The 21,530-nt window shown below is 34.8% G+C and overlaps 3 protein-coding genes across 3 annotated transcripts; 1 reads left to right on the top strand and 2 right to left on the bottom strand.

Moving 5' to 3' along the window:
- Positions 1-14: 14 nt before the first annotated feature.
- On the top strand, positions 15-5,371 carry LOC145222395 (glutathione hydrolase 1 proenzyme-like). Its single transcript, XM_080088503.1, has 8 exons — positions 15-265; positions 579-642; positions 717-836; positions 2,050-2,227; positions 2,450-3,318; positions 3,403-3,577; positions 3,771-3,912; positions 4,220-5,371. The coding sequence occupies exons 1-8, from the start codon at positions 26-28 to the stop codon at positions 4,340-4,342; spliced, it is 1,911 nt and encodes a 636-aa protein (XP_079944629.1). The 5' UTR covers positions 15-25; the 3' UTR covers positions 4,343-5,371.
- Positions 5,372-5,683: 312 nt separating this feature from the next.
- On the bottom strand, positions 5,684-13,200 carry LOC145222399 (serine palmitoyltransferase 1-like). Its single transcript, XM_080088509.1, has 10 exons — positions 13,140-13,200; positions 11,976-12,172; positions 10,143-10,309; positions 9,920-10,052; positions 9,725-9,854; positions 8,741-8,938; positions 8,118-8,310; positions 8,004-8,058; positions 7,789-7,903; positions 5,684-7,025 (listed from the first exon to the last, which is right to left on the bottom strand). The coding sequence occupies exons 1-10, from the start codon at positions 13,191-13,193 to the stop codon at positions 6,852-6,854; spliced, it is 1,416 nt and encodes a 471-aa protein (XP_079944635.1). The 5' UTR covers positions 13,194-13,200; the 3' UTR covers positions 5,684-6,851.
- Positions 13,201-13,251: 51 nt separating this feature from the next.
- Positions 13,252-20,724, bottom strand: LOC145222398 (serine palmitoyltransferase 1-like). Its single transcript, XM_080088508.1, has 10 exons — positions 20,560-20,724; positions 19,497-19,702; positions 19,044-19,210; positions 18,805-18,937; positions 18,446-18,575; positions 18,101-18,298; positions 17,537-17,729; positions 15,439-15,493; positions 15,181-15,295; positions 13,252-14,731 (listed from the first exon to the last, which is right to left on the bottom strand). Exons 1-10 carry the CDS (start codon positions 20,611-20,613, stop codon positions 14,558-14,560), a joined length of 1,425 nt encoding a protein of 474 aa, XP_079944634.1. The 5' UTR covers positions 20,614-20,724; the 3' UTR covers positions 13,252-14,557.
- Positions 20,725-21,530: the final 806 nt, after the last annotated feature.

Raw genomic sequence — 21,530 nt, 5'->3', positions numbered from 1 at the left:
AGTGTTAGAATGTAAATATAGCAACATGAGTCCTGCTCAGTATACTCGTGTGTCAACGGAGAGTGATGATGATGGAGAAAATGTCACTGTGAAAATAAGAAGCTCTCCATCAAGAAGCAGAACTAGATTTTCAGCTGCCCAACACTTTACTGGGCAGAAAAAACCATCTCCATGGAACTGTGTGTGCATATCTCGGTTGCTGGTTCTGTTTATAATATGGCTGATAGCTATTGGATTTGCTATTGCCCGTTTTCCAGTTCACAAAGTATGTTAATTCAGTTTGTGTAGACATATTTGATTTTCAGTAAGAAGGTACAAGCTAATATATGCCTGTAAAACATTCCAACATTTTGGAAATTTATATTGTGTTTGTCAGGTAAAATTAAAGCCAGAGAAGGGACGTTGCCTTAGATTTTGGCTTGTAGCTTGTTGCTGATGACATTTAGAGCTGTAAATTGTAAACCTGAATATTTGATGTTGTTTGAATATGTACTAATATAAACAAATACATTTGGAGTAAATTGGTTTAAACTTTTCATTGTTTAAAAACAAGCTTAATGATGATTGTTTGTTTTTAGTTTCACTCACATGAAGAAATGGGACATCACCATAAAGTTTACACCAAAGCTGCTGTAGCCACAGGTAGTTCAAAAAATCAACAAAATTTTCATATTTTATACGTTGTTTAACCATTAATCACAAACAAAAATCTTTAGGCAACAAGCAATGTGCAACTGTTGGTGTTAACACACTAAGAAGTGGTGGAAATGCTGTTGATGCAGCAATTGCCACCTTATTGTGTGAGGGTGTGGTAGAACCAGAATTCACAGGAATAGGTAAGTGTAAAACATGGGAGTGAGTTCTCAATAGGAAAATACCATCCTTTAGGTTCTGTTGGTGTATTTGAGGGAAACTACTACAACTAAACATAGAGTTGACATAAAAAATATATTACTTTACATGTCTCTACTTGAAATTATTTTGCAATCTGATTTTGGGCACCTCGGACTTAATAAAGAGTGTTTTTGTACAAAATTAAATAAATAGTATGCTTCAACTTCAAGAAATTCAGTGTGAAAAACCACTAAATCTGTCGCTATATTTTATTTGTTTTATCAAAACAAATGCATTTCGCTATAAAAAGCATCATCAGTGTCTAAAAACAAAATAAAAAGCGGGATAAAAGCTTTGCTAAACAGATGAAGTTGAAGCATAGTAATTCTTTTCTTATTATTGAAATCTCCTTTCAAGTAAAATGACCGCGACAATTCCAGGTCATTAAAATCAGATCAAGAAATTCAGCGTGAAAAAACACTAAATCTGTCACTATATTTTATTTGTTTTATCAAAACAAATGCATTCCGCTATAAAAAGCATCATCAGTGTCTAAAAACAAAATAAAAAGCGGGATAAAAGCAAAAAATACAAACAACACACAACCCCAGAATAACCGCAAAAAGTCTTTCCTCTGTCTTACAGGACTGCAAATGCAGACCGGCAGGTATGGCGCTGATAAAAAACACGAAAAAAAGGCGAGGAAAAGATAAGGGCGCAAAACGAAAAAACAAACACGATTGTAACAACAAAGCGATTGCAGTCAACGAACTGCCGGAAGGATCTCGCCTTTTTTTCATGGTTTTTATCAGCGCCATACCTGCCGGTCTGCATTTGCAGTCCTGTAAGACAGAGGAAAGACTTTTTGCGGTTATTCTGGGGTTGTGTGTTGTTTGTATTTTTTGCTTTTATCCCGCTTTTTATTTTGTTTTTAGACACTGATGATGCTTTTTATAGCGAAATGCATTTGTTTTGATAAAACAAATAAAATATAGCGACAGATTTAGTGTTTTTTCACGCTGAATTTCTTGATCTGATTTTAATGACCCGGAATTGTCGCGGTCATTTTACTTGAAAGGAGATTTCAATAATAAGAAAAGAATTACTATGCTTCAACTTCATCTGTTTAGCAAAGCTGTGTTTTCTTATTGTTTAAATTTTTTTTTAAATTTTGATTGTTTATTTTTTTTAAATATAAATATGCATCTATAACAGGTGGTGGATTTGTTATGACAATATACAACAAAGCTGGAGACAATTTTACGGTGATTGATGCTCGAGAAACTGCTCCAATACAAAGCACCAGAACAATGTATGGTGTTGGTGACAAGGTGGAGGAAAACTTGAGAAGCCCATTGGGAATTGCAGTACCTGGAGCTTTAAAAGGTTTTCAGTAAGTCTAACTTGGTGCTTTTGATTGGAAGCTTGGCCTGTAACATAACTATCAACCCCCAAAATCCACTCAGGCTAGTTTTTGAAGTAAAACAACCAGTAAAAGAGTTTTAGTATAGGCATATGGCTTTTAGTACATTTTAACGTGCATGTACATTTGCATTCATGGCTCAGATTTTGTTGTTTTAATTTAAATACATAAACTACTTGATTATTCTTTCAGATTAGCTCATGACAAATATGGAAAAATGCCTTGGAAGCAACTTTTTGAACCAGCCATTATACTCGCAAATGGCTTTCCTGTAAATGGTGAACTAGAAAGAAAGTTGGTGGAAGAAAAATCAGCCATCTTAAAATCAAAAATCTTGTGTAATATCTATTGTGATAAAACCAAGAAGGATGTCAAAAAAACAAATGATGTTGTAAAAAATCCCTTACTAGAAGAAACTATGGTAAAAATCAGTAAAGATGGCTCCAATGTCTTCTATAGTAGTCCAATGGCTGATAAAATGGTTTCTGAAATTCAGAAAAGTGGTGGAATCATCACAGCAAAAGATTTTGAGACCTACCAGGCTGTAGAAAGGAAGCCTATCAATGTGACATTACCAAATGGGAAGTATAAACTTTTTGCCCCACCATTGCCATTAGGTGGCCCAGTGTTTGCAATGATCATGTCTATCATGGACTCATTTAACATATCAGGCCCTGTGTTCAAGAAAGATCCATCACTGCAGTGGCACAGGACAGTAGAAGCTTTTAAGCATGCTTATGGTGCCAGGACTCATTTTGAAGACCCGAGCTTTAATGCCAATGTGATGAAAATATCTGAGAAGTTCCTGTCTCCAGAGTTCATCGAAAGCATCAAGGGTAAAATAAAAGACAAGGTGACATTTCAGAACCCATCGTACTACGGAGCAACTCCTGTAAGTGTCGATCTGCATGATGCTTCAACTATGCATGTGTCAGTATTGGCACCAAATGGTGATGCAGTTGCAGTCACATCCACAGTAAATTGGCATTTTGGGTCTACATTTGTATCCCCAAGCACTGGAGTGCTGTTCAACAATGAAATGGGAGACTTTACTATTCCAGGTATAACTTGCCAGTGTAAATATATATGGTTTCTTTTTTCCTTTGTAAATTTACATATTGATCATTTAAAAAAATGTATTTTAGTGAAGGCCAATGAACAAAACTGGAAATTTGCTAATGCAATTGAACCTGGAAAAAGACCCTTGTCTTCCATGACACCATGCATTGTGTATGATGAGAAGACAAACAATGCTGTTTTTATCATTGGTGCTGCCGGTGGACTGCACATTACAACAGCCACTGCTCAGTCATTACTAAGGTAAGAAATGTGTACAAACAGTGTGATATGAATATAGTACAAAATCATGAGAAAAAAGAAAATAAAAGTTTGCCTATAAAAATAAAATGTTTTAGTATTTTTAACCGTTCAATTTAAAGTAGTAAGGAAATAAGCATATTGCATACCTTATGTTAAAGTTGAGTGTTAAATGATTTTATGATGTTTTTTTAAGATTATTATATTTTGGCACTGGCGAACTAAGTGAGGCTATTGAAGGAAGTCGACTCCACCATCAACTTTTTCCAAACCAACTGTTTCATGAAACTGGCTTTAACAAATCGGTCCTTGAAGATTTAAGGTCGATAGGTCATAATGTAAGTAAGAAATAGGTTTGTATAAGTTTTTCCGTATTTAAATGGATAATCGCGGTTGAGTTTTTCAAATGGCAGGAAATGCAAATAATATTTTCTAAGTTAGGTTTAAATGAATTGTGAGTAATCAACTAAAATTGATTGAAATTTTGCTTTTACCAAAAAAGAGTTTGGTTTGTCTAAAACTAATTTAGGCTTTTTCTAATTAGTAACTTTTGATTAATTATATATGGTTACTGCCGCACAATGTGGCAATTGTGTGTTCATGTTGCTAATGAATTGTCAGTAGAGCACCTGGTATTTTTCACAGGTGGCTGATTCTCCAACCCCAAATGGTAAGATGGGTAAGGTGAATGGAATTAAGAATCACATTTCACATGTTCATGCTTACGCCGATGAAAGAGAATTAGGTGCTGGTACTGATGGTTGGTGATTCTGTAAAGTTTTGAAGCAGTTTTACTAGAAAAGCAGTCCTACAATTGTTAGATCAGCCTGTTTGCCATTGAGGCCTTGTGTTGAAGTTTTTAAAGCATTTGTTCCCCTATTTCTTAACTCAATGTTTTTGCGATGCCAATTTATTCTCATTTTTATTGAAATCATTGTGCTTCTTCATCTTTAAATCATTTGATTTATGTATTTGCACTGTGGATTTTAATTCGGCCGATCAGAATATGACTCCTTCATTTTTTGAGGATGAAACTATCAAGCTAAATTAAATTTTGAATTATGTGCAATATTGAAATTGATTCTTTTCAAATACTTTGGTTATGAAATGTCAACTTCAGATGGGTATTTAAAGGTAATGTTGAATTTTTATTATTATGTTTATTTCTAGAAATTGTGTTTGTAATTGGTGTTATGTATGTTGCGTACTAACTTTTATGTGCAGACTACTGCAGTGCACTATAGGCCTTTTTCAGTTACACATTTTGTACAAATTCTGTTTTTATAGTATTCCGTAAAACCTAAATATTTAGAAGTTAAGTTAATTAGTCCAGTATTTAAAAATGGTACAACTGTCACCTTTAAGCAAATATTTGTAATATTTCTTTTGTGGACATCAAACTATTTTATCAGATAATTTCAGTATTGTAAGGCATTGTCTTGTATTGATGTTTTTAGTCAGGTTCATTTGTTTTGTGAATGTTGGTGGTCTCACAATCTTCATTTCTATTTGTTAGTTGTCTTACTGCTTGTGTTGAATTTGGTCAAACAGATAAACATATGTTTCCTTTTGGATATATTTTTTGCCATGTTGTCTCTGACCCCCCTAAACACAAATTTTGTTGTTTGCACGATGCATGTACTAATTTCAACACTTTAAACTACAAAAAGTATCAGTTGTTGAGAATAAAGAAATAAGATCATTTAGATAATTTGCCAAGCATTGTGTTTTATATGTGTGTATATGTGCTAAAGAATACCGAAAATGGTTTTGAATACAAAAAAGCAAAGTATCGTATGTGATTGTGTTTGCTAGATTCATCAAAGTTTTTGTGTAAGACTTCCTGTTACAGGAAATAGCTTATCTTGTTTCGATTACATCAATCAGAAAATGACGCCATCCAAACATTTTAACATATGGGTTGATGTTTGGAAACAACTAACCGTAGTCGCACTTCCAAAGCATTTCTTTCAAAAATTTTTCAATAATTTGCTGTGATAACTTTCTGCTTAAAAAAATGTTGAAACTAAGTTGTACCTTTGTTCAATATAGCTTTTACTTATCTTACACTATTGGTGTGTTGTTTAAGTTTCTTAGCTGTGTAACAAAAACGCTTCAATTAATTTATTTACAAAAAATATCACACTCTACAGCTATAGGATCACATAATACATCAGATTAACATAAAAACAAAACAATAATTGGTCACATTTTTACAGCTCCAATGTAGAATAAATGAAGTAAGCCTGGTAAAATAATACTTAAAAATGTTGTGAAATGATAGCATGTGTTGACTATGATTTGCAAAGTGCACACAAATGTGTAGGAAGAAACATGTCAGGTTGCATGGTGGAAGAGATAAAGGAAAAGTGGCAAGGTACCTAGACAAACTCAAGCGAGCAAAAGCGCAATAACCTGCATTGTCAGTGCAAAAACAGAAAATTTATATGCAAGCAACACAAATTCATTAAAAAGGAAAACCATGTTAAAATGGGGGTTCCAGTTAGTTACCAATCATAAGATGATAAAGCAATTTATTGTTTTATTTGTTAAACAGTGTTGTTGTGTAAATACAGTGAGTTAAGCTATTGTTAAAAAAACATTTATTTTAAATTCGGACTTTAGTGCACTATTACCTTACTCCCTTCACAGCAATTAAAATGTATTTTAGAGTTCTTGAAGGTCATTTAACCCAGTTCAGGTTTAAACTTACAGTTAAGTTAGTTTATATACAGTCATTTTCAAAGTATTAGTTCAAATCTTAATCATAAAAAATATTATTTTCAATCTGGTAGTTTTCATTAGTCTAGATGTGGATAAAATTAGGATAGTAGTAGCATAACAACTAAACCCAGTAAGGTGGTTGTAAAAGATGTGCACCATTATGTAACACAATGAACTGTTAAAATACCTTCTAAACAAGGATGCATAGGAAAGTTTGCATCTAGGCACTGAAAAACGAACAACTTTGCATCAAAGCACAAATACTTGCATTAACATGAGGGTAGATTCATAAACGAGATACAATAAACAAGTTTTATAAAATATCACAATGTCAAATGATTTAAATGTTCGGTGCCCAAAAAACAAGTTGTGTCACACTGTGTTAAAAACTATGATTAGGCAAACCACACTTAGGAAAAAGGTGCAGTGAACAAAACGATACATTCGGAGACAAGTAGTTATATGTAAAAAATGCTTTATCATAAAAGTGTTCAAAAAAGCAAACTTTAAAACACCTTCAGTCATTTACATGAAGAGACTTTACTCCAACATTCTAGTTTTCCAAGGCAACTCGAACAGCTTCCTTTATGACCTCAGCTGCAGTTTCAATATCAGAATCGGTCATTTCCACTGTAACAGCAATTCTAATGCTTGGTGGCCAGTCTTGCTTTATTTCATCAGATTTCAGTCGACTGGCCACTACTATGCACACTCCATTTTTGCCACACTAGAAACAAAAATTTTAACACTGTTAAGTACATTGTTCTTTTATTAAAACATGCTTTTTGAAAAAGTCTTTTACTGAATAAAGTGAACGTATAAAGGTTAAAAACTGACCTAAACAGACATAAAAAGCAACATACTTTATTTTTTAAGTGTTTCGGCAAATACTCATGCAATGTGTATGTTTGCGTCAAACAAATACCAGCAACAAAACTTTCAACATATTTTGCTAAGTCTTACATTTGTATTGATGGGACGAGTACCCGGTACTCGGTATCGAACGATTTCAGTGGTATCGATACTCGTACTCGGTATCGAAATATTTCAGTTTTCGATACCAACGTGCGAGTACCGAAGGCCGATTTTCACCATAAGAATACGGGCAACTTTATGCCAATATTTGCATCGGACAGCACAAAATTGGAAAAAAGTTCTGCCAGTTAACGTATAATCTTTTTCGCTATCACGTGGAGACATTTTTCGGCATGTGTGTGTGCCCCCGACCATGGCAGATAAATTAGCCAATGATATACAACTAAGTACAACACCACACTTAAGTACTCGGTAATCGTACTCGGTATCGAAGGTATATACATGTGGTACTCGTACTCGGTATCTGTACTCGCTTCAAAACCTGGTATCGTCCCATCACTATACATTTGTGCTGTCCACTTCCCCAATTAATACCCCATGATCTCAAAAGGCTAATAATAAAATAGAAAAATACTAAATATAAAACAGAAAAATACTAAAATACTAAAACTTACTTCATCCACTACATTATTTAAAAATTCCATGTCTTTCTTTGGTGAAACTGGAGTTGCACGTCGAATGTGAAATGATGGTGATTCATGATATCCTGTAATCTCAATGCCAGGAATTCTAAATAAATGAAACAATTTTTAAAGCTAAAATCCCACAGTTTGACAGTTGCAAAAACATTTTTGTTACAACCAACCCGTAAAGTCATAGTTATTCTTACCTGCCCAAAAGACTTTGCATTTTTGAAGCTTTGTATCTTAACCTTTCAAACATTCCTAAAACAAATACAACTTGGTTATCACAAAAAACATGCACAATGAACTCCAAAATTTACCAGGATCCTCTTGCATCATATTCAGAGATTCAATTGCTGCCCTGGCAAGCAGAGGTGGCAGAGAGGCAGAAAAGACATAACCCTGTCCGGTAAGTCGTTGGTGGTTGACCACATGATCAGATCCACATGTAAATCCACCAACAGAAGCAAGAGAATACTCCAGGCTGCTGCTGATCAGATCGATCTTACTAACCTGTAAAAAGTTATATAGTTTTTGGTTTTACAACTCCCAGGCGATGTACTTCAGTGTGTATTGCTGTTATAAAAGTTTCACAGTTAAGGGGCAAGTGTGTGAAACGCTGGGTCAACAGGAGTTCTCATTTACAGTGCACAGCTTCTCAAAGTGTTATCAAACTTAACTTAACACAATCGACGAAAACAATGTGTCCTATTTAACAAAGAAGACATATTATCATTAATCCCAACAAACAGAAGACAACATGACAGACAGCATTGTAGTTTGAACATGATGACCTTTTTAGTGTCCCTTCCTTTTAAAATATTTAGTATAATGGAACCCATAGAAAAATAAGTTTGTTTCCAGAGTTAAGTTTGCGTTAAAGTGAGTTGTGTTTATGCTTTAGCAACCTTAATTACTTAAGTTCCCTAACCAATGCACTTACTGGTATGTTAAAATGTTCAGCAACTCCTTTTCCATGTTCCCCGAGTACACCAAATGAAAGTGACTCATCAACAAAAAGTCTGACTTTATATTTGTACTTTAATTCCACCAACTTGGGAAGATCACACAGTTGACCAGTGTTAAAATATATTCCCTCCACTATCATGAATTTCCGAACCACTTTCGCCTTCTTGGGGTCCTTGGTGAAACAAAAGTTTTGTGTAAGTCAAACTTTATACTCATGTTTTTCAAAAAACTTCTTTTTATACTCATGTTTGCTGAATTTAAGTAGGGGTGTCTTAAAAAAATAAAAAAATGATTTTACACAGTTAAAAGTATTTTTATTACATGCCTATTATTGCATAAATACAGTATTATCACACTAAAACCAATAGACTGTAAATCCTTGGTTAAACAGAATCAGTCGGTTTTAAATGAAGGAATATATATTTCGCCTATGTGGCATCATCAGAACAAGCGAAAACTCTGGGCATTGAATCAAGGGAGAAAAAAATGAAAATACAGATAAGAAAAGTAGGGCAGGCACGTGCATGCAGGGATAAACCAACGGTGGTTTCTGTTTGTCTTTGAGGTTGGCTCAGACAGCGTTGACAGTTTGAAACAGTAAAATCTTGTTTTAGTGTTTTACTGCTTTTATTTATTTTAGCGTGTTTGTTTTAGCAATCATTTTTATATCGTATTTCGGTTACAGGAACTGATGATGCCACATAGGCGAAATATATATTCCTTCATTTAAAACCGACTGATTCTGTTTAACCAAGGATTTACAGTCTATTGGTTTTAGTGTATTAAAGTTAAAAAGGCAAACAGTGATCGTCAGTTTAAGACATGCTGTTGATGGTTTTGATCTATTACTAAAGTTATCATTTTGATTACAGTATTATCAAATACTTTTGCAGTTTTGATTGACATCTTTATTGCCCAACACATTAAGTTATTAACAAACTGTGCTGTATACACATACCAACTTGTCTCTTTCGGCTTGTTTTTGCATTTTGACTTCTAAATCCTGCATGTCATTGTGCTTAAAAAATACAATCTTGCTTCTTGAAGCCTGTAGGCCTTTTTGAATTGCAAAACACACAGCTTCATCACTGTACAAAACAAACATAGCATACACAGCCATGAAACATCACATATATATGACATTTTTACTTACACAAATATGATATCTCCCCTCTTGGCATAGGCAGGAATGGCACTTGCAACAGTGGAAAATCCATATGAATACATAATAGCTTCACCTACACCAATATATGCTGCTAATCTATTTTCTAATTCCAAGTGAACATCTGAAAAACAAAACCACAAATTCAAAAAAAAACATGTAGCAAAACTACTTGGACAAAGCAGCAAGAAAAATTCATGTCTATTTTTCTTACCAAATGTGCCATAAAACCCTCTTGGGCCACAAGCACCAACTCCATACTTTTCAATGCAGTTTTGTGCTTGCTCCTGGATTCTTGCATGGCCGTTTAATCCAAGAAAGTTCATTGACGCAAAATTGTTGCACGTCATACCATTCACCACCAAGCTTTTGCCGATGGGCCTAAAAAAGAGCATCCGCTGCTACTAAATGCCACTCAATTTTAAATTTAACAGACAAAGCTAATAAAATACAAAACAGCCCATTTTATGCACACACATATTTTTGGACTGAGTAGAGGCAAAAAAATCTTATAATAGCACCAAAATGTGTCCACTCTATGGTCATCCACAAAAAATAACTTTTACCATATCTTATTATACCAACATTTATATGAACAAGAAAAAGACAGAGTAAAAACTAGAAGCTTGGCTTAGCACATTTTGTTGTTGCATTTACACTGTAACCTATTTTAAAACATCAATATATTTCCTATGCTTATTTTGTATTGGGTCCCATATTAGCCATCGTCTTTTATAACCTTAGTCGTTTCTGCAGGCAAAAAAACCACACATGCAAAGTTAAAAATAATGCAATTCAAGAGATAACCATAAGAAAGTCGGGTGTTGTAAGGTAAAACACAGTGATCGGCACTGGGCTTAAATAATAATACTACGTAGAATGCAACTATAAAATTAGATTCACCACAGATATTGTTTGAAGTATGTCCTATTTAACGCATTAGAAAACTGACCCATTTTAGGGGGCTAGTAGGGTAACTAATTGGGTTCGACACACAAACTAAAAAATATATAAAAACCACAATGACTCAATCAATAGTACTGCAAAATTTCAGCCCAATCGGCCAATGTTTAAAATTTCTACTACTAGAGGTGTTTTGAGCAACAACCGTTAATGTTTCTGACGTCATAGGGTTGTTGACAAGCCCCTAACTGCCATGGCGCAAAAACGTCCACCAAGCAGCCCACCAACGAGCAACATACAACTGGTTGCCCTTGTAACAGTATTGCTCCAAAGAAATCTTTCTTTTGTGGTGCCCAGTAACATACAAATACTTTTTACACTTTAGGGGCTTGTGGGGTAAATGTTAGGACTACAGGGTTGAACACAACAATCGACACCTATAAATGGCATACTATACAAGAAATCCAAATTTCAGCCAATTCTGACATTGTTTAAAACCTCACCCATTTTAGGGGGCTAGCGGGGTAAATACTGGGGTTATCAACAAAAACAAAGTGGGATGCACATCTACATGAATATATCTACCATCTGTGTAAATTTCAGCCAAATCTATCAAACATTTGATGGAAAAACGAGTCGGACAAACTTTGGGTAAAAACACCCATTTTAGGGGGTTAGCGGGGTAAATACTGGGGTTATCAACAAAAACAAAGTGGGATGCACATCTACATAACTATATCTACCATCTGTGTAAATTTCAGCCAAATCTATCAAACATTTGATGGAAAAACGAGTCGGACAAACTTCAGGGAAAAAATACCCATTTTAGGGGGCTAGCGGGATAAATACTGGGGTTATCAACAAAAACAAAGTGGTATGCACATCTACATAACTATATCTACCATCTGTGTAAATTTCAGCCAAATCCATTAAGCATTTGATGGAAAAACGAGTCGGACAAACTTTCGTAAGAAAAATAAAAATAAAAAAAAGAAATAAAAAAACAACAATTTGAGTAAAATCAATATGTGTCCCCTTCAGGGAAGGGGACCCATAACTATGGGTAAGCCTTTGCCAACCTTAAGATATTGATTTAAATTTGTTGAACCAATAAAAGACAAAGAACATATCAAACTTTATTTACCCGCTGACCACTCTGGAAGACTTTGTTGTTTCTTGCATAGGAGGAACAAGAGGTTCAGGTTGCCATTCAGAAACAAGTTCATCTTTTTCTTCTTCACTGAGGGGAGCTTTGTCTTGAATCTTGTAACTTTTAGAAAATACCAGTCTGATGATTAAAATGACAAGCACCCCTTCAACAATCAGATGATACAATGGGGCCTGTAAAGCAAAACAGGTTTGTTCTTTCATTTTTATTAATGTTCAGTGGGCAATGCCTGAATGTGTCTGCCATCCAGCTGCCTGCATTATCGCAAGACTGCTTACTTCTATTTCGTTAAATTTTTGACTTGATTTTGTTTAACCCAACCGATTCCACTTGGTTGGAGCAATGTTGCTCAAGCTTTTTTCTTTGAGGAAACACCAAGACAGAATTCAACCCAGAACTTTGTAAACACAGGACCCAGGGGGTGCAACTAATTATTATAATAGGCCACAATTTACATTTATAATGATGCTGAGGGCAAGTCAATAAACTCACACATACAATACACATGTCTGTGAAGGTAAAATTCTCAACCAAGTTTCCATAGGGCTTTACCTAAACTTTACCTTGTAATAATGATAATGTCAAAAATGTAATGATGCAGATCAAATAACAACTTCCTTTGATTTAACAGTGAAAAGTATTTAACAATGGACTACTTGACAAAGTCTGTGTGGGCCAAGCAAATAGCTGCCCCGCACTGTATGTTGCATGCCCTTTCACTAACCCTTGATCACCGCCTTTCATTAGTACTTTACATGAGAGGACATATAAAATTTTAAATGGCAATTTCAATTCTAAAACTTCAATTATACAACTAAGGTGATTGTGATCCGACTTTTGGCGGTTTCTCCACTGAGCCTGTGTAGCTCAGTTGGTAGAGCGCAAGTCCCGGAAAGACTCCTGTCGTGGGTTCGAATTCCACCGCAGGCTAGATTTTTCTAGCCTATGCCTTGCCATATGTGAATGCTTGGGAGACCAGCTGATTCAGTATGATGCCTTTAATAGGCCTGGCGTACTGTGAATTCAATTACACAAGTCACAAAAATATTTTTGTCTTAACAACGAAAATTTAAGAAATAAAGTCAAGTGTAAAAAATATAATGATTGGAGAGTGACTAAAACAAAACTGAAAACACTTACATGCAGTGCTGAATGAATGGCTTCAGCCACAACCCATGGTTTCTCAGTATCCATTGGCTTGGCCAGAAAACTGCAGAACTTCAACCAAAACTACATACAAAACTTTTTTACCCTAAAATGCAATGGGTGATTACTTAGTGAGTAATTGACAGAAAAGCAACAAAATATTTAGGCACATGCAACAATTGAGATCAATTTAAATGAATAAAGTTGTCTATGTGTATTACTAGAAATTATCCAACAGCTTTAAAAACTAACTACACAGCTAAACAGTTTTGCTACCATTAACAAACATTTTTTGCACACTAATAACAGACAATCAAAGAAAGCATGGAAATATCAAAAGATTTCAAAGCAAATGGAATTGTTTGTTACATGATTTAAGTAGTTATAAAACATGTGTTCGACATAACTCGTGGTATAAAAAACCTGGAAATCCTTGTGTTGGTATGTACATGTTCAAATTTGCACCCAATTCAAAAATATACACTGCAATGATTAATGTAATAGAGGACAGATTAAAACAAATGCAAGTCATGTATGAATCTCAAGAAACACAGTTACAATATGTCAAAAATCACAGCAATATATTTTTTTATTTTATCTTTTTGTTTTTGTTATTTATTTGTATTTTATTATTTAAGTAGCATAAAAATAAGTTTTGTGGTGTTTCCAAAGTAAACTGCATGTTACATTAAAACTCCAAATAAAGCATGTTTTTTCGAAGTTTCGAACAGGTTTTACAATTATAACATCAAGAAGGGCATAAGTAACATTTTTTCATATTCCATAGATAAAACATAGGAAGCAATTCCATGACAGTTAGCTTAGGTGTAATATAAACAATTTATGCAACAAGTAACTTTCCATGTAACATTTATTTTAGGTAAGTAAGCTTTCCTTAAAAAACAACACATTTGGAAATAAAAAGTCTACACACAAATGCACAAAAATAATGGACAATTATTGTTTTAACCAGACTGCAATAACACTGTCCACTAATAATTTGCACTTTTAACTACAAATTAAAGTATTTGATTTATGATTATAGGTTCTAATTGGGCAATAAGGGTAAAACACTGTGAAGAACAACTCCAAGTACACAGGCAACCATAGAGAAAAATTAATTGGCTTTTCAAAGATTTTTTTTGCAATAATATTAAAACAAAACATATATACTTCAAATTACACACACCCTGGCTTAAGGAATTTTGTTAAGTCTAAGAGTCAACAGACACACGCCACAAAAATTAGACTAAACATATATATATTAAAGAACGGAAAAATTTCATAAACTAATAAAAGCCAATCACATACGTTTATCTAATAAGCCAATATCTAGCCAACCAATTTGCCAAAAAAACAGAATTTTGCAGCTGTTGATTAACATTATGCACTAGTCTTTTCAGGTATTTCTTTCAGTTACTGTCAATATCATCCACAACTTGCTTAATAACATTAGCAGCTTTCACCAATTCACAATCATCCATTGAGGCAGTGACTGCAATTCGAATGCTCGGTGGCCAGTTTGAGTTTGCCTCCTCATGTTTCAGTCTACTCGATACCACAATACAAACTCCCTTTTCAGTACACTAAAAAAGGAACGTGTTTCTCATTTTACAAAACTAGTAAACAGGTCTTTTGAAATATTTATACCAGCAGAATTCTATTTTGCTTGAATGAAAGCACGTTCTGATAGTGCTGTATGGTTATTATAATTTGTGCATTTTCAATATTTGTCTTTCAAACTTGAAAAAAGAATCACCCAGCTCAATGCTTGGAAAATAAAAACTATAATGTATTGGTTTGAGATACATATTTCGCTTAGCAGCATCTATTTGAATAAGATACTGATGATCTTAATCTCAAATTCTTAAGGACGAATGACTTAATGTTTTTTATGAAATTCAACCAATTGTGCATTTTTATACCCAATTTTACACATAATAAAACATAAACATTTAATACTTTTAACAAACTTGGCCTGTAACCAAAATCTACAAACATTTTGTGCTAATATCAAACAACTATCTCCCCTTACCTGTGCAACAATGGCTTTCAGAAGCAAAATATCCTCGGCATAGTTGACAGGATTGCGTCTGACAAGATGAAAAGATGGAGAATCAACATAACCACTGATTTTCAATGATTTCAACCTGCACCAAATAGTAAATTAGTTTTCCCTACAGCAAAATCAGTAAATTGCTAGTGGCAAACATTTTAGCACATTCTGCCCAGAGGCAACTAAGTGTTTACGCACATAATCACACACAAAATGCATAAAATTGATGACAGTTACCCAGACAACAGTTCTTGCATTCTTCGTGCCTTCTCACGTAGTCGAGCAAAACAACCTATACAAAAGGGTCATTATTTCCTGCATGCAAACAACAGAGTATTTTTGTTGTGACATGTTTGCTATTCAATATCAAACAATTCAGTTGGCACTATTCAGAAAAACACAACAAATATGCTTGTGCCTGCCATCACAGGTGAAAGAATAAGTTTATTTAGCACTTCAAATTTCTTTTTGCAAAATACATTTATGTTGAATTTTATTAGACGTTAAACAAGGGTTTTATTAGACGTTAAATTTTATTAGACATAAAGAACATTATAACAGGGGTGCAAAAATGCGGTCGCACGGTCGCGCCGCGCGACCAATATACTTGCGTGCGCGACCGCAGTTTGCAGTCACAATTAAAGGTGGTCTATATTTTTTAATTAATTCTCAGAAATATTCTCAAAATAATAATAAAGCAATGATGAAGTGGCACAATTAGCGGAAAAATAGAGAGTAAGCAACGATCTAACAATATTGTTTTCGCGAAAAACACGCTTGAGTCAAGCCGCGAACGAATTACGTTAGTCGCATATTTTATGAGGCACTATCGCGATGCTACGGTAACTGTGTAAAATGTGCAATCATCAATTGACATGGCGTGACTGTCATCAGTTGAAGTAGTGATTTCCGCAAACGTTTTTACAACCTAAAAAAAACATTTACTTTTCACTATCATAATAAGCATTCTTACACATTGGGCGCGAATGTGATGCTAATCGTCGTGGGTATGGTGCAATCGCACACGTGTCTCAAAAATAATTTGCAACGCACATGCACTCAACAACACGTCACTCACGCCACACAAACATTTTCAACGGATTGTAGCTATTAGATTTGAAAAGACGCAATATTTTGGCAAAAAACGTTTGCCACAAAAATATGCTGATGTCATAATTTCAAATCTTCGTATGATGCGTCGTATAACATAAACCAATACATGTTGATGTATTTAGGGTTAGCCCGATAATACAGTATTACCTGATGCTATTTGTGGCATCTCTACTCATCCGATACTTAGGTGGCATCGGAAAAAATACCGATACTTTTATAAACGAGTAAAACGTGACTTTAACAAAAACCAAGTTGTCCTCCGAGGAAAAGAAAAAATACCCAAATGGGCTCCTTTCAAAGGAATTTCTGATGTATCAAATACATATGTGACAATTGTGCTATTCAAAACAGCAAAATATAGATCTTCAGCTTATTTTTTAAAGAATACAGGTGTTCCTTTTTAAAAATACAAGCTTATTTCTTAAATTTTTTTATGTTCTTTTCAACAATGTGTCCTCCCCTTTGGGGGTGGAAATATGGTAGGCCTAGTTGCAACACAATCTCTGCGTCAGGTTTGGACGTTTGCTGTTTGTATCTGAGAACATATGAGACTTTGCCGAATCAGCAATTTTAACGGCGTCGGGTTAAAAACTGGATATCGGGCAAACCCCAATTCCAAAACCTATGCCAACAGGCTATGCCGTGATGCTATCGAAGCATAGTGCTCCACAACCTGTCGCCGTATGCGTACTCGGAGACGAATTAGTGCGGCCGCGAAACTGTATATGGAAGTATATGTGTTGGCGGTAATTTTAGGCTATAAAAATAGTATAAATAGATTTTTCGGGGCTACTCTCGGTAGCAATACAATGTCAAATGTCAGGCAACAAACAACTTAACAATTTAGATAGTGGCGTCATTAACAATTGAAACAAATCATTAAAGCTGTTCAGTTCAATAAACTTTTTTTAGGCATAAACTTTTTGAAAAAAATAAAAAATCTATGGATTAGACATACAATTCTTTAAATCACTAGATTATAAACAATTTGATACATTTGGTGGCCGTTTGTAAAACAGGGACCTGCGATACGGCTATTAGTAGCGAAATGGTTGTGCATTAGGTGGAAAAAGACACATACACAAAAACGTATGTGCTACTAAATTTTTTTGCGCGCTACCAGATTCCGAAAAAATGTTCGCACCCCTGCATTATAATTATACAAAACACTTTATTTTTATAAAATTACCTTACGAAGTTTCATCTGAAATTATATTCTAACCTGGATCTTCCTCGATAATGTTGAGAGCTTCGATAGCAGCTCGAGCCAGCAAAGGTGGAAGAGATGCAGAAAAAACATAACCTTGACCAGACAATCTCTGATGATCTACCACATATGCTCGTCCACAACAAAATCCACCCACTGAAGCCAATGAATATTCCAAACTGCCAACCACCAGATCCACTTTATCAATCTAAGTTTTTGAGTTTAAGAGTTAGCAAACAAACCGAAGTACTGAGACAGAAAAAAGCATGTGATCATATTCTCATAGACTCATAAAAATGAAGTCACCAGAGCAAACAATCTTCAGCGGAAATCTAATAAGTACAGAACAGAAATGTGTGTGTGTAGTTTACATACAACAATTGTATATTGCGAAAAAGGGAACATTATTAATTTTCTTCTTCACCACTTTAATATAATTCTCATGAGCAGGAACAGTTTTAATTGCGTTTTTTCCTTGGACAGGAAAGAGCAACAAATAATTGTTCCTTTTTAGACAATCGGCCTAGTTACTAGAAATGTCCTATGCTTATCACTTATTTTGTAGTTTTGTTTTCTTACTGGAATATCAAAATGTTCTGTGACACCTCTTCCGTTGTCACCGAGCACTCCAAAAGACAGAGATTCGTCAACAAACAGTCGGACCTTGTATTTGTATTTAAGCTCTACCAACTTTGGTAGGTCACATAACTGTCCAGTGTTCATATAAATTCCCTCAACAACAATGAACTTTCGTGTCACTGAAGCTTTCTTGGGATTCTAAAAATATATAAACTTTTCATACACATAAATTCACAACTGCATTCATTTATGCTGGTATAAATACAACTCCTTTAAAGATGTTCTGTGTATTTATTATGTGGTTAAAAGGCAATTAAATAATATGTGAAAAAAATGTTTAAACACCTTTTTATCTAGTTTTTCCTGTGCTTTGAGCTTGTCCTCTAAATCAGCAATGTCATTGTGTTTAAAATACACAACATGACTCCTTGAAGCAAGAAGACCCTTTTGTATAGCAAAACACACAGCTTCATCCCTGCAAAAATATTTGCAAATTAGGTAATTTGAACTGATATACATGTTTGCTCTAAGCATTTCTAAAAAAACATAAACACACAAAATATGTATTTAAATGCCTACCAAATAAATGTAAAGCTTCTTAGTGGTTCATGCCTAATACATACAGCAATTGCTTAAAATTTTATATTTTTAGACCTGTATGTCAATTAGTAGGCAACAAGCAGATAACTGACATGGCAACTTACACAAAGATAATGTCTCCACGCTTTGCATAAGAGGGAATTGCACTTGCAATAGTAGCAAAACCATAGGAATATGACACTGCCCTTTCACTCTTCATATATTGCGCCAGACGATCCTCTAATTCTTCGTGCACATCTAAAAAAAAGTGTAAAAGCATAAGAGTTTTGTATTCTATGTACGGCATTCCTAAACAGTGATTTTTAATTTTTGATTACATAAGACTTTCATTTTTTGCATTTACCAACTGTCCCATAGAATGCCCTTGGACCACACGAACCAACACCATAGTGTTTGATGCATGATGATGACTTCTCTCCAATTCCAGGATTTCCAAGCAATCCCAGAAAGTTCATTGTTGCAAAATTAAGGCACTCATTGCCATCTACAACAATTGTTTTTCCAGGGCTCCTTAAAATATTTAAGATGTTAGTTAACATAAATTAAAAATGAACACATCCACATTTGGCAATATAGAATATATAGTGCTTTTGTAACACATTTAAGGTTGGTGAAATCAGGACCAAAAATTTCAGAAATGATATCTTAATATTGTAAAGTCTTGGTGACTTTGTAGGATAAGTGAGTGAATACCACGTATGTTACTGTAAAGTGTAGGAAAAACACTTATAAAACATTTATAGGTGTAATAGAGCAAATTTACTGTATTGTGTTGACCGTACATATAAATACACACCCTGTGACTAGACGATATGGATCAGCAGAGGAAATGGTTTCTGCAAGTGGGGGAACAAGCGGTTCAGGTTTCCACTCATTTACCAAATCATCCTTTTCCTTGTCAGTCAGTGGTTGATGTCCGTGTAGTTTGTAACTTTTGAAAAACAGCAGACGTATAATCCACACGATCAAAATTGCTTCTAAAATTAGATGGTAAGGAGGTGCCTGAAATTGACAACAAATCATAATGAATCTTCAAAAAAACATAGGTATTGTAAGAAAAGTATAATAGAACACAAATTCATTTTGAAAAATTGAGTTCCGTTATTGACTTAATGTACACTGTAATTCAGTGTTTTTCAACCTTTTTTGAGCCACGGAACACTTTATGCATTAAAATAATTTTGCGGAACACCAAACGATGCAAAAAAACAACCTGGCTCAGGGTGACACAAAAACGTTAAATCGCACATCAGTTAATCACTAAAACGGATGAAAAAGCTCCTATAGCGTTATTGAAGTTTGGGAAAGGTTTTATGAAAACGTAACATTAGTATTGTACCGAACTACAATATTTGCCTAGCACTGGCTGTTTCGTGATTCATCGTCTTCCGCACAAATAATTTTGCTTAACGACAGAAAACTTGTTAAATCTCGTTTCGGCTGAGACAAGGTTTAAGTGTTATATTATACTTCCCAACACTAGCTCCCCCAACACTAAATTGCACTAACGGTCAGCAATTTACCCTTGATTCAGCTATTTTATTATTAGACAACGATTACACAACAATAAATGAAGCCAATCACTATAGCACATTCAAACTGGTGGTGGCGGATAAATACTTTCATAAAGAAACGCCATTTCCGCCCATTGTGTTAAAGTTAAACCAATGATTTTCGACCGATGTTCGACATAAAACACCAGTCAAACAACAGAAGTCTAAAGCATTAGAATCCTATATTCAAACCAGCAAATTTCTCGCGGAACACCTGACGATCTTTCAAGAAACACTAGTGTTCCGCGGAACACCGGTTGAAAATCACTGCTGTAATTGACTGAAATCTTTCATTTTTTTAATCACCTGAAACACGGAGTTGAAGGCCTCGGCAAAAATCCACTGTCGAGGTTGGTCCATCGTCACGCTGTTTTCAGTATTCTAGTCACAAGATACGCCCAAGCCCAACAAAACCAAACCAACCCAACTAACACAAATCAAATCGGTCCGATTCACAATTCCGTTTTACTACCGCTCATCCGCAGCAACAAAGTTTTTAAACTCCAGTATTCTATGGTTAAAAACAAACTACAAGTGTAGCTTTACAATTTGGGCAATTTCCCTGTAATTTGGGTATATCACCACGAAAATCCAAGCCATGCGAAATAAGAGTTAAATCAGTAATGTGACTTTATTTGGTTTATTTGCGGGACTTTTGGGCTGGAGTGGGCGAGTGCGGGGCGTTAAGTCGTTTTTCATGTTTGCTGGATCTTTGATATAAGCCACGAGACACAGTTCTGTAGATTACGTATACTGTAACTAGACTTGCCCCTCGTCCAGTTTTAGTTGCAACAGTTTTAAAGGCTTTTGTTGGCGTGTCGTCCGTTCACCAAAAATGTCTCGTTTTTTAAGTTTAGCCATTTTCCACGCTTGATTCGTGCGGTGTTTCTTTCTGCCAAAGTAATCGATGTTATCAATTTAGAATTAGTTATGTTACGAGTTTTAAAGAGTTAAAATTTGCACATCATTTATAGACAGGCCAACAATGTATAAAACGACTCCTTAGCTGCATTCAACAGTGACGTCATTAACAATATCATTTACAGGCAGAGTCACGTTTCGGCATTTGTACAAACATAACACGTTTGAAAGGTTGCCCACTGGCAAAGGTATTATCTCATTGTGATCGATTCAGTGAAAGAGCTATATGTTTTATTGGAATTTGAAGATACAATGTGGTTGGTGAGTTGGAGCGATCATGAAACAACCATTTACCCAACATTACGCCCAGTTTGGGTAACAGTACGAGTAACGGTACGCTTTTGACAGTGCCGGAT

This window comes from Phallusia mammillata, chromosome 4 (assembly GCF_965637545.1).
Source record: "Phallusia mammillata chromosome 4, kaPhaMamm4.hap1.1, whole genome shotgun sequence".
In the NCBI taxonomy this organism is placed as follows: Eukaryota; Metazoa; Chordata; class Ascidiacea; order Phlebobranchia; family Ascidiidae; genus Phallusia; species Phallusia mammillata.
The sequence above is the reverse complement of the archived record's forward strand: the minus strand, read 5'-3'. Positions and strand labels throughout refer to the sequence as shown.